Source organism: Melanotaenia boesemani, chromosome 8 (assembly GCF_017639745.1).
Source record: "Melanotaenia boesemani isolate fMelBoe1 chromosome 8, fMelBoe1.pri, whole genome shotgun sequence".
Classification (NCBI taxonomy): Eukaryota; Metazoa; Chordata; class Actinopteri; order Atheriniformes; family Melanotaeniidae; genus Melanotaenia; species Melanotaenia boesemani.
Genome location: NC_055689.1, coordinates 14,012,764 through 14,026,100, shown reverse-complemented (window position 1 = coordinate 14,026,100; position 13,337 = coordinate 14,012,764). Strand labels below are relative to the sequence as shown.

Here is a 13,337-nt window from a genome sequence, read left to right as displayed (position 1 = left end):
GGGCATGGACACATCACCACAGGAACCAAACCGGCCAAATTCTTGAAAGAGACACAAACAAAAAGGTCAGACTTACAGAGTGTTGCTGGGGGGAAACTCTTCAGTGTGATCAACATGGTCATATAAAACTCCCTTTTTCTGTGCTTTGGATTCATTTTTTTTTCTCTCTCTCTAATCTTTGTATCATTTAATAAATATAACTTCAATAATAGAGATTCAAATAAGGTAATGAAGGCTGATATGACATCCAGTCTGATAAACGGCTATAAGACATGATGTGACAGGGTTACCACATTTAGTGAATTTAAAACACTGCAGTCATGCCAAAAAGGAGAAGTCATCTTCCAAAAAGTGGATTAAATGCCAGATTAAATATTGAGCAAGGTCTGCTCTGGTTGCACAGCAGGGACAGAAAATTTAGCATTTACTTGTGACTTGTGCCAGCTGCACTTCCAAAGCTCGTTGAAGTTGATTTCATGAAAAGTTCACATTGCTTTGAGCTTGACAGCATGGCTACAACTAAATAAGTGGAAGAATGGCTCCTTTAATCCTCCTCTCACAAAAAAGGGCTTCCTTTTAAATGTTTCACAAGCGGGAAACTGTTACTGAGGCAACATGCATTTTTAAAAGCATCCTCAAATACCAGGAGCACTCCAGCCTGCTACGCTGCAACTTATAAAAGAAGGAAATTTTTTACAAATTGTGGCTGTAAAAACCAAAGCCAGGAAAACTGTATTTAGTTTGTTTACAACCGTAGAGAGACCGGATCTTTGTAAACTTTCTAGTCTCTATAATCTTGCATGGAAATAAATGTATTAAATTTAACATTAATTTAAAACACAAACTTCACACAAGCCTCGTCCACGTCGACCTTCAGGAAAATAACACCTTTTTTTCTTTTTCTTTCTCTTTTTTTTGACTGTTGTGACATTTCCTGCAAGAGAGTCGATCAGTGAGCATCAACACAAAGATTATACATGACAGAAACTACGACACAGTGGAGGGGAAAGTATGTATATGTGCCTGTTCTTTATTTAGAACACTTCTAACAGCCGTATAGACACCAAGTATAGAAACCAAATAGATTTTTTTTAGTTTTTGTAATTTTCCAATGAAGCAGGTAAAATACATGGTTTCTCTAGAAACAACTCTCCTCTTCAAACCTCAAAAAGAAAAAATTTTTTACCTATTTTGATTTTCAAGACCAAAATAAAATTGGATAATAAATCATTTTCTTTTTTTTTTTTTAGATTTCATACAGGAAAAAATTAAACAAGTGATCAGATCAGACAAATCCAATGTTTTTCTCACCCCTCTCACTATTTGGAGAGAGGAAAAAGTCACGTTTTTCTGAGCCAGTTTCAAAATTAATTCAGGTACATCCATCTACTTACATCAAATTTAGAGCCAATCTGTCGACAGTAGCTGTGAAACAAGCAGTGACTCCTTGTCCAGCTAACTGTGCTTTCACTATTATTTTGCCCTATTGGATTTATATTTTATATGTTTTATACTGTATGTTTTATGTTGTTGTTTTGTTGTTTTTTTTATTATTGCTGCCTGTAGTGGAATTTAGACTGCTGCTGTCTTGGCAAAGGGTTCCTTAAAAAAAGAGACTTTGTAATCTCAACAGGATTTACTTGTTAAAATTTGTTAAAATCCCCGCTGCTGTTCAGCATAGGCCTGAACCCCCTCCGCCAATTAATCAACAAGTCTGGCTATGGCTACTGACTGAGGAATAGGGCCACCATCAATCACCTCCTCTACATGGATGACGTCAAGCTGTACACAAAAAATGAGCAAGACATTGATTCACTGATTCACACCACCAGGCTCTACAGCAGAGACATTGGAAAAAAGAGAGAAGGTAGTCCATACAGAGGGCATTGCACTCCCAGACAGCAGATACCACAAGCAAATGGCAACCATGAAGACGCCACAAGGAGAGCTGCCACAATATCTGCAACGAGTTAAGCAAGTACTGAGAAGTCAAGAATAAGATGCGGGTAACTAACAGCGAAGTCCTGCCAGTGATCAGATACCCTGCTGGGGTAATAATCTGGCCAAAGGAGGAAGTTCAGACCACAGATGTTAAAACACGGAAGCTGTTCACCATGTATGAAGTTCCACCACAAATCCAGTGTAAAAAAAAATAAATACACACTGACATGTTGACATGATGGAATTAAAATGGTTATAAATATGTTGCTCTGTCTTCATGTAGGAATTGGTGACATACCAGATTACTGCAATGGCCTTGCCAATGTTTTCTCCCTGCATCAGCCACATGAAAGCAGCTGGAGTGTTTCCAAGGCTTTTTCTGATGTGCTTGTAATGCTGTAGTTTCTCCTGCAGAGGCAGAATTTTTATAAATCAGATTCATTTCACTGAGGTTTAAATATCTGCTTAACACACAAAGTCTGATTTTAGCATTGCGTCAAAATAAAAATAAAAATACCTCTTTCAGTGGTACCATCAGTCTTTTTAAGCTTTCAGGGTGTTTTTTCTCCCCCCTGCTTTAAACCCTCCATCGTAAGTTGCTTAAAGATCATGGTCAAGCGTGGATACAGCCCTGAGAAAACAGAGTAAATCATGTTATAATAATATAATAACTACACATCTCCTTTGCAGCTTTAGCAAAACAATATCCCCCTCTGGTGACAAATAGATTGTAAGAGAAGTACAAGTCAATACAACGTGTTTGCAAGTCATTACAATAGAGTTTAACTGTATTTTACTTTGTTTTAAACAAATATCAAGTTAAAATAACATTTAACTCTTACTCTCGAAAAGGACAATGTATGTTGTGGAGGATTGCATCCATATGGGGATATTTTCACACACACCCACTACAGGACCAGTTCAGATTGCTTCCGTCCAGATGTGCATATGGTACCAGCTGTCGAGGTGCAGGACTAACGGACTAAAAGATTCATTTATTCCTGCAGCAATCAGGTTTTTAAATGATTTGTTGTGATATGATGTGTCTGTTGTTTTTATTATACATGTTGTTACTGGCTGTAAAACTAATTACCCCCAGGGGATAATAAAGATTCTTGATCTTGAACTTGAACAGTCTTTAAGAAAATTGTGAGGTGAAGGCTGAAAGGAAAGACAAGAGGTCACATGGAAAGATGCAGTGGTTTACAGTGTGATTAAAGGATCCATCCTGCCCTTTATCAACAGTTCAGACTGCTGCTGCCGGTGTATGATGGGGTTATGTTCTTGTTACTTTCTTTCTTCTTATATTGTACCAACAGGGATTCAGCTGGATTCTTGCTGATGGCAACAAAAAGCTTCTGGTCTGGGTGCAACCTGCTAAGGGATATTTAACCAAATGTAAAGTGTAAAAGAGCAGAAATATTAGAACTGTGTATGTATCCTTCTCACTGAAACTGTATAATGCAATCACTGCTAGGTTTTGGACAAATGCAACGACCCTTCATGCTGCAGCACTAAATAAAATACTGTGTTTAATAAGCATCACAATGTAATTTAATTTCAGGTCCTTTGTGGAAATGCTAGCATTAATATGGCATTAATCTATGATATATTGCGCAGGTGAGCAGATGAGGAGTCACTGCTCTGCTCTGGCTCTGCCTGCAGAGACTGCTGACTGCTCATTTCTGCTCTTACTGGATCCCTGAGGATGGAGAAACACAATAGGCTAATTAGAAGCTTAATGTGCCTTTTTAACTGATGAGCCCCGCATGTTTAATGGCCTCAGAGAGCCAAGAATGCAGTTAATAGCTATTGACTGTTCAGCTTTTAAACTGGATGTGTGTTTTTAAGATGTATATAATTCTTGTTTTCTGTTGTTTGTTTGTATTTTTTTTTCCAGAATCCTGTAATTGATTCCTTAAATGCTGATGCTTCTCAGCAACATCCTTCATTTTCAGCCATTTCACCTAAACTTAGCAGCACCAGCCAGCTGAAGGCTAAATGTGCAGTTAATTATCAATGACCAACAACAATGCCGGAGTGGCTAATCAGGAGTTTTGTAAGGTTTCCCAATGAGCTGCATTACTCGTGGACAGACTTCTGATGCTTAAATGTCAGAACTGAGAATAATCTTTTTCATGACTGTGGATACGTCAGCTTTGTAGGGACCCCAAAAGTTCAAAGGCCATTATAAGGTTATATCTCTAGAATTAACAATAAGGTTAAGGGTAGCATGAGGCATTAAGTTGTGGTATTAACTGAATAGGGCAGGTAAATAAATTATAGCAATGACGTACAGTATCACTAGAAAAGAACAAAACAAGATTATGTGTCTGTGTGTGTATGGAAACTGTTTTAAACGTGGGCGTCGGCTCCATTACAGTCAGGATCATGATGCAGGAGCATCATTACAGTCTGTCTGCTATTGATCTAAACAGAAAAAGTCCCCTAATCTTTCAGTTAAAGTCTAACCCTTCAGTATGCGATGGAAAAAAGCCTCCAGTACCGTATCATCTGCAATGTCATCACCCCACTTTTGACTTTTGACTGTAAGAGCTCTATTTACAGCAGCAGGAGCTGAGGTGTAGTACATTAACAGTTTCCTCTCTTAAGAGAAAAAATGTGCATGAGATAGAAACTAACAATTCATAACCAGAAAGTTTAAAACAGTCTCCCCTCACTTAGTAAACTGTTTGCTCACTGACACAATAATTCTGTAGAGCCCCAGGTTAACCACCAAGCTCATTTGCACCTTCTGCAACTCTAAATGTTTTTTTTTGTTTTTTTTTTCAAATCTTAGAGATTTTACACCACTCATGTACATCTTAGTGATCATTCTTGCAAAACATATGTTGTGCTGTTTTGGGGGCTCATTTTCAAGAAGTATAGCGTGCAAGGAAAAAAAAAAAAAAATCAAAGAACCACTTTTTAAGTCACTTGGCTTTATTCACATTTCATATCTGTTGACATGTCAGCTGCACCGTCTGTCCATACATTCTACTACTCTCATTAAATGGTCCTGCGCTCCCCATCTACACTGGTAAAGACAGGAGGTAAGACCATCGCCATCGCAAATGATAACAATAATAACAATAACAATAATAATAATAATAATAATAATAATAATGAAAGCAGCATTAAAGACACAAATTGATTTCTCCCTCCCTTCATCACCAGCATCTTTGTATTACATTAACCTGAATGTAACCATCAACGATCAGTCAAACAAAACAAACACAGAACTAGTTAAATAAACAGTCTACCATCAGACCCAGCAAACTCAATAATTATAATGGAGGAAACAAACAAAAATTTAAAAAGTGACTCAAGCCATTTTTAGGAAATAAAACATGATTGGTCTTCAGGGTGTGTTTGTGCATTGGTTATCCGTATCCTCCTCTGACCCAACAACACGTCTGTCGTGAGTCTTCCTTGTAGATCCAGTAAGACTAGATCTGCACTGGTCCTTCTCGTTTGTCATTTGGGGTAATTAAGACAGTTATGTGGAGAGCAGACACACACTATCTGCTACCAGGGAGCTACAGCAGGGCGCTGCAAACAGCAGCCGTGTCATTGTGCCAGCAGTTTATTGACACTAGGACTGTGGCCTACAACTTTCATACATGTTTACACCCCACAGATTAGAATAAAATACTTTGGTTGTTGTTTGACATCATCATAAATGAGTTAGTGTTGTGTGAGGAATGCTTTGCAGTGCAGTGAACCACCACTTTAAAAAAAACACAAACAAATGATTTACCTGGTCTCATTCTTAAATAAAGCCCATTTCACACATGCATCTGATAATAAAACACTATAATGGCCATTTTAAAGCATCAATCCCGGTCATATTTCTACAAGACAAAAAGTGAATCATATGTACCGCAGCAGCATAGTTTCTAATTATTTGAAAATTATTTTCTTCCACAAATTGAACTGTTTACATCATCTGACATCAGAGATGAATCTTGAAATATCCCTCTGACTGTGACACCACACATCTATTGGGCCTGATTGATGCATAAAAATGATGACAGCTTGTGGGTTGTTGTCATTTAACATAACTACACCCACAGCATTCTGAGGGAATGGATTAATAGGATTTCTTTTCTTCCTCGTAATTAGTTCTGAATATTTCAAGTTAGAAAAAATAGAGAAATATTTGAGATTAATTGCCACTGATACGCATAAACAACAGAAGATGAATCACCGAATGAGCTATTACAAGTTTCAGTGTGTTTGTAATATTAACAACACAGCAATAAAGACTTCCCTAATTTGTCCACTTTTATTCGGGGTGGCTGCCCTAATATACATTCCTAAAGTAAAGTCTTGTTCTACTCTTGTTTGCTAATTAAAGGCCATAAAACAAGCAGTGGGCTAGAATATTTTACCTAATTATGTTTTGTAATCACTGAGTAAGAACTGTTGACTCATTACTAACAGTGATCATTAATTAAGAAGTAGGAGAAATTATTTAATGATCATTGCTGGAAACTGAACAAAAACAAGCCTGTTTGGCTTCATGTACTCGCTGCTGCATCAGATGCCAAGTTCATGCACACAACATGATTACAGTCAATTATGAACATCCCAAGTTTGAAATTAAAAAGCCAGGATTTGAACAGAAATATCAGTCATGTTACATGTCTGAAAAGGGCTTAGCTTTCAGTAAACTAAACTGCACACACCTTACAGGTCTAAATCTACTCTGTATGCAGTGTGAGCTTGTGTATGGGCCCAGTCAGTCACATAAAAAAACAACATTAATACCAAAATCCTTTTGAGCATGTATCATCTTAATGAACAGACACCTGCAGTAATGATATGCTCACTGACTGGATGTCAGAAAGGCCTCCATGGATTGGGCTAGTGTGCTTTCTCTGTGCTGTACTTACTCTTGCCACTAGGTGGTGGTGGTTGTTTACCACTGTGACATTCGCCACTTAACCACACTGTGCATTGAGAGAGTGGGCTTTCAGTCTGGATGAGTGAAACACTGAAGGGACACTGTCATCAATAATTTATTTCAAGTCCAAAATAAATGAATAAGCAGCTTAAAATCAAAAGGAAGCTGGTGCTGTCCAATTCTTTGTTTAAAAGCCAGAAATTTCATCAGTTCATCCGCCAGCGCAGTCTCCGTCCTGTGAGCCGTGGTGCTTCCAGTGTTCTTCAGTCAATCACCTACTCTGTCATCATCCATCTGTAGACTCTCTGATGGCCTGCTGTGTGTCCTTGTTGTCCCAGTTGGCTTTGCTAGTGTCAGTCACTGGTACTGGAGGTAATTCTTGAGGGACTGGGGCAGAGGAAGGCCCTCGATCTCCTGAAGGCGGTCCCGACCCAACGCCAGGCGGGCTGCACGTCGACACAGGTCCATCAGGGGTAAAGGCTCAGCTGAGGAGAGGTGAGACAAGAAAAGTTTAGGGAAGTTTCTTGTGACCATAACACTGCTTTTTATGCATATATTTACTCTGTGTGAATAAGAGACAGACGAGAGGCTGAGGAAGTGAGAGTCACATTTAAATATGTACACCTCCTCCTCACTCATACCACAAACGTCATCTGTTCCTGGTAGTTTTTGTACATCAGAGCTGTTATTTTGAGCCCACGGACACTGGGACGTGCCAAAGGACATCATATTCAGACAGACAAAACTTTTTTTTTGTCTGTCTTAACAATGAGTTATTAAGCTTTTATCCAATGTTCATCTGTACAGCAGGATTGTAAAGAAAGGAACAGATTCAGTAGGCTGTAGCTGCAGGACATGGAGGCAGGATGATGGAAGGAACCTGGATTGTGTGCAAAACCACAACCGTTACATCTATTTGATGGTGAATATGAATTATTTGGAAAAGGTCCAAGTTGTCTGGCTCCAGTTTCTCAGAAAGAGTGGGTTGTTGGTTTTATAAAGGCCATGCAAACATAAGTAAATAACTAAAATTATATTTGAATGCTGTATTGTTGTTTAGAACAAGTTTTATCTCGACTTTTCTTCGATTTCCAAGTTAATTGACAAAATTATTGACAGAAAATTCCACCATGAAACTAAATGATACTTGTAATTTCTTTGGGTAATTCCCATTTATTCAACTTCCCTGAAATCTATTCAAGCAGAAAAACAGCTGTTCACTCACAGGATCTACTTATGCTTGACTGAAAACCATCTGATTTTAATACAGAACCGCATTTTGACTTGACGTCTGCTTAAGCAAAAAAGCCATAAAATAAGACCGAAGAGTGGATTTAGAGTTTTATTTGAGGGGTTTAAATATAATACTGTTCAGGAATTAAAGTCTATTTTTAAAATGTCACTCCTTTCTTGCAGGCTTAAATGTAAGTTGATATCTGACAGCAGCTTTATGAGAAGGTGTGATCTGATTCTTCTTCTTTTCATGATAAATTAAGGAGATAAAAGGGCTGGAGCGGATTCCAAGTACTGAAGACGTTCATGTGAATCAGAACAGATGGACCCGGTCGCTGATCTGTGAGAAATTAAAGGCTAATTTCCCATGCTTTTAAAATGTAAATAATGTTTCTAATGTAAGTAACCAACCAGTAACATAATCATAGTTTTTAAATCAAAGATAATCTGCATTAATACTCCATTCTCAACTCAGAAAAAAAGCATTTATTCACACACAGTTTCTATAATAACATGAATCTCTTTTAAATGTGACGCATGTTGACTTCACAGTGTAGTGAACCTCTGCCAGGTTTAGTGTTTGTTACTGGATCAAACTAAAACAAAGAGAGATGACATCATGCACGTCTGCATCACCAAAACTCTCTGAAGTGGTGGATGTTGTGTGAGGAGGAAGTGACTGAAATCTGGATGAAAGCTGCCCTCAGGATGCCTTGATTAGATTCTGACTTTTGTCTGGATCATGTAATGTAATGTAATGGAAAGTCTTGATGTTGGGATTTCATACAATCAAACCCAGGAAAAAGTTATGCTTCATCAGTTTAACTCTGTCCTTTTAACTTCATTTTGTTTACCAACTTGATCGAGTTGCTTCCTTCACTCTGATTTTATACTCTCATATCTTTCAATTAATAATTATGAACACATCTAATTGGACTTATTACAACAGCAGAGTCTTTGATAAAGCTAACAGTTAGCTAAATAAATTCTGTAATGTGACAACCCTCCTGAATCAGAGTCAACACACTGTCAGACACAAAGCACTGTAATGCAACAATACACACAACAACCTCTGAAGTAAGCAGACACGATGACACCAACTATCAGTGCATCATCTGGTAGGAAATGCAGGGAAATAGGGCAGAAAAAAGATGAAAGTCATTCAGATGGAAGGGAGGGAAGTGGTGAAAAACGACACTGAACGCAACAGATAACATTTCAATTTAGGGAATCAGCTCATACGTGCAGATTTTATATAAAAACCCAAGTTGCAATACTGATTTTTGGAGCCAGAAGTGAACTTGTTTGGGATTAATGTGACTGAGAACCAGAAAACACACTGCACACTCCCTCGGGTAGCTGCCACAGTGCTCGCTTGTAACAATGGACCACGTCCTTGATAAAATAATAATAAAATAAACAGGCAGGTTATATAAGAACTACTATAGAGTTGTAAACTTTGAGAAAAGTGTATTTCTATCAGGGTGTGAACATGTTTGTTTAATGTGGGGGTTTAGTGAGATTAGCTCACTTTCTAAGTTAGTCTCAAGTTGACATTTAAAGATCTGTAGTTTTTGGCTCTGCTGCTTCATTGGAACAGAAACAAACTAAAGAAAATCTCCGTTCAGATCGTGAGGATAATAATCAAAACAGGAATTGTTAATGGAAACACCCACTGAGACGGTGTCTTTATCGTTAAAAAGGAAAACTCATCATTTCAGAGTGTGCAAGGCTTCGTGAAGTCAGATACAGGAGCTAGTCTATCAATGTCTGTCTCCCTGCTGTACACACACTCCCATCACCTGTTGTAATTCTGGATGTCCTTTACCACCTGCCACTGAAACTGCATTGCTCTGTGTATGTGTGTATGTGTGTTTTCAAGGTTAAACCAACAGGACAGAAGACAGCCCAGCCTCCACACACACGACACATATATCCACTCATCATGGGTGTGTGTCCTTGCCGTGTCACCATCACATTGATGTTCATCCACACTCATAAAAAACCCAGTTCTTCACCTGTGGACGGTCACAGTGTCAGTTTCTAATCTCACCTCTGTTTGACTCATTCTGCTGTCCTCATTACAACCATCTGCTAGTACACATGTAATGCAACGGCTAATTATTTTCTTTTTAGGAAGGTTGCAGAGATATACTCAATTCAATATGGTATGGAATTTTTAAGCAGGCATTAAAAATATAGGCTAAGATTTTAGACGAGACCCCACCAGAAAACCTAATTTCACTAAGTACCAAATACTTCCCGATCACTTGCTGTAAATCCACTGATTAGCTGTTTTTACCAGCTAAATAATTTATTGTTAAAGTCTCTACTTGTCACAATTATAGTTGCATTAGGTTCAGAAATAAAAAAAAACAAGTATATCCCGAATGTGCACAAACACACACAAAATGGCTGGAAAACAGAAGCTTCCAGACGTTTAGCATATTGTTGGACTACTGTGTATTTACAGCCTGAAAGCTTGTAAAGAACAAAGCAGGCTCCAAATATAGAGTCAAAACAAAGAGATGCTGAGCTGGTTTAAATGCCTCATTGAAAGATGATTAGAGGGGAAAAAAGCGTTTACTGGCACCTGATTTTGATTAATGCTTCCTTTTCTTTGAAATTAATACAATAATGCACAAAATCAGCTTCTTAGAAATATCTGTTCTAATAATTTATAATAAAGAGAGAGGAAACTCAACTGTTTTAATGTTTTCAGTTAAAACATCAGCTGCTACACAACATGGTGTTAAAACCTGCCACGATAGAGGACTGAACAGCAAAAGGCTTGTTTTAGTTTACACACAACTGGCTCATTATCTGTTTTGCACAACAGATACAAAAAATTTCTTTTAATTTCTTTTACTGACTAACAGCCAAAAGCCCCTTTGTGAGACTTATTAAACCAAAGAGGACTGGATCTGTGGCTGTAACAGCTTTTTAATCGCAGCTAGCTGTGTGTGTGTTTGTGTGTGTGTGTATGAGTGAATGCACTTATCAAGGGGAGCAATTTTATAACAAATCCAATTAATCTGAGTGTGCTTGTAGTTCCTGTTATGTAGAGATAGCTTCATAGACAGCAGCTTGGTCATTGGGAGGGCGGATACAGTGTCAGTTTTGTGTTTTTTTTTTTCCTTTCTTTTCCTTATTTGTGGTGAAAAATAATCAGAAAATTTCACATAACACATTGTTCACACACACAATATTCACTAGTTGTTCTGTTAATTCCCAATTTCCAAAATAATGATTTTCAACCTGGAATCAAGGCACCTCAGGAGAAGACAGCTCTCCTTTAGCTGAAGGATTCAATGCAGAAATGTCTAGTCTGCCACATTATCAGCTGTGCTTTCCACTCATCCGTTCTCATTATACTGCATTATTCATACCTTCATAATGCAGTAAATTTCTTCTGTATCGCACTGCTATAAAATCTCTCATAAAAGAGAAACTAAAGAAAAAAAAGCAGCATGCTCAAATGACATGTTATAAAACTGACTTTGCTTCATTTAAATTCATGTGCCTTTAGATATGCTTACACCCTGTGCTACCAAGTGTTATACAGCTTAATTCATCAAATGTGAGGCTTCAACACAAAGTATTACTCATGTTTGTTTATACTTTTTTAGCTCTAGGTGAACCTGTAGCTCTATTTACAGCTCCACATTAATCACCAGCTGCCTCAAGATGTGGAAAATGGCCTCGTATTACATTATAACTGAAATTAATGTTAATAACTTCTATAGGAATGGAAAATGTTAAGACAAACATTTCTTTCTTAATGAGACGTATTCAGTGATGCTTTATCCTATAAGCATCTCCTCCAGTGAGAAAAACTAATGCAGTGAGTCACAGTGGATCATCAGCTGCAGGTCATTTGAATCTGCATCATTACACATTTGATGCAGTCTCAAGAGCTTCAAAATGCAGGTAGAGTTAACATAACCACTTCACATATCAATATCTTTAATAACACCTGTAGTCCAGTCAGATTCTTCACAATACCAGTCATCACATGCTGAAGCTTTTTATATTGTAGATTTAAATAAAACTGTCCAGGCTCAGTTTTCATAATGTTGTTAATACTTCATCATCTATCTTGAGTTTAACTACTAATTCAAGTTTTTATTGGACTTTTTTTCCTGTCAAAGTGAGTTAAGTCTTTTTTTTGTGTTTTTCTGTTTTTTCCACATTAGACTGTTGAGAACATCAGTATCTATAAGAAAGAACCTCTCAGCCACATTTTTATTTTCATACTCTGCTTTCACGAATCTATTTATGCAAAGGTGGCAAACCACCATAAATTCTGAGAAAATCACACTTATGCCATGCCCGAGGTGATCCCAGGAAGTGAAGAACTTCTCCCCTTATTAAGCATTTTATATGGATATGAACTGAGACCTGCGAACTGCTGCGATGGGAACATGAAGTAATAGGGGAAAGCGATGTGACACAACGTCTGTAATGAGACGCAGTAGCAGCAGCAGCACAGAGCAGGACTTATTATCTGTGGAAAATGATAATGGGAGAGAGGTTGAAAATGGCAACAGCAGCAATACTTTTATGATGGATGTAAAAACTGACCTGAGGGGAGAGCCAGAAGCTAAATAAAGTCTGATTGTGTGTTGAATGCTGAGCTTTAAGTAAAAAATTAAATAAATGCTTGGATTTTTGCATAAGATGGCATAACTCCCAACTCTACGACTGCTCAAAAGAGGCTAAAGTAGTTTTTGGACATTAGGAAATTCCCACAGTAAGCTTTTAGGTTGGCAGTTGATTGGAGAACCTGAACACAAAGGAAATGGATCATGAACTGCTGAGACTAGATTTCATTACTGCAGGTCTGTCACATTTTAAAGATCCATCAAGCTGTTAAATTTATATTTTATATGAAATGTAAAGTTTCAAAATTCAGTTAAAATAACTATTTAAACTCAAAGAAAACAGCTTTTTTTGTCAGCATTACGACCTGCTATTGCTTCCCGTCAGACACACGCACACACACCCACACACACAAGAACCTCTAGACCATCAACCTATTGCTTTGATTGGCTGAAAAACTTTCTGCACCTTTTTCGAAGGTACTACTGTTCTAGTGATTGTGGTTGGGAGGAAAAAACCTACATCTTGGGCATGTGTGCATCACACAGTGACTGCAGAAGCGGAAGAAAATAACAAAAGTGTCAAAACCATGACAGCCATCATTGTGATTCAAATCATGAGAGAGAAATGTGAGGAGAGTTGTGGCAGCTGC

General features: G+C 37.8%; 1 protein-coding gene across 4 annotated transcripts in view; it reads right to left on the bottom strand.

Annotated features, from left to right (window-relative positions):
* Nucleotides 1–2,477: 2,477 nt before the first annotated feature.
* LOC121645271 (SPRY domain-containing SOCS box protein 4-like) overlaps nucleotides 2,478–13,337 on the bottom strand; it is an 82,604-nt gene continuing 71,744 nt past the window's right edge. For 3 of the 4 annotated variants that reach the window (XM_041993687.1, XM_041993686.1, XM_041993685.1), the window contains one exon: nucleotides 4,879–7,335. In XM_041993687.1, coding sequence (XP_041849621.1) covers nucleotides 7,208–7,335 — 128 coding nt within the window. In that variant the 3' untranslated portion in view covers nucleotides 4,879–7,207. Of the gene's footprint in view, nucleotides 2,573–4,878; nucleotides 7,336–13,337 lie in introns of those variants that run through there. The other variant, XM_041993688.1, reaches the window with a different exon arrangement.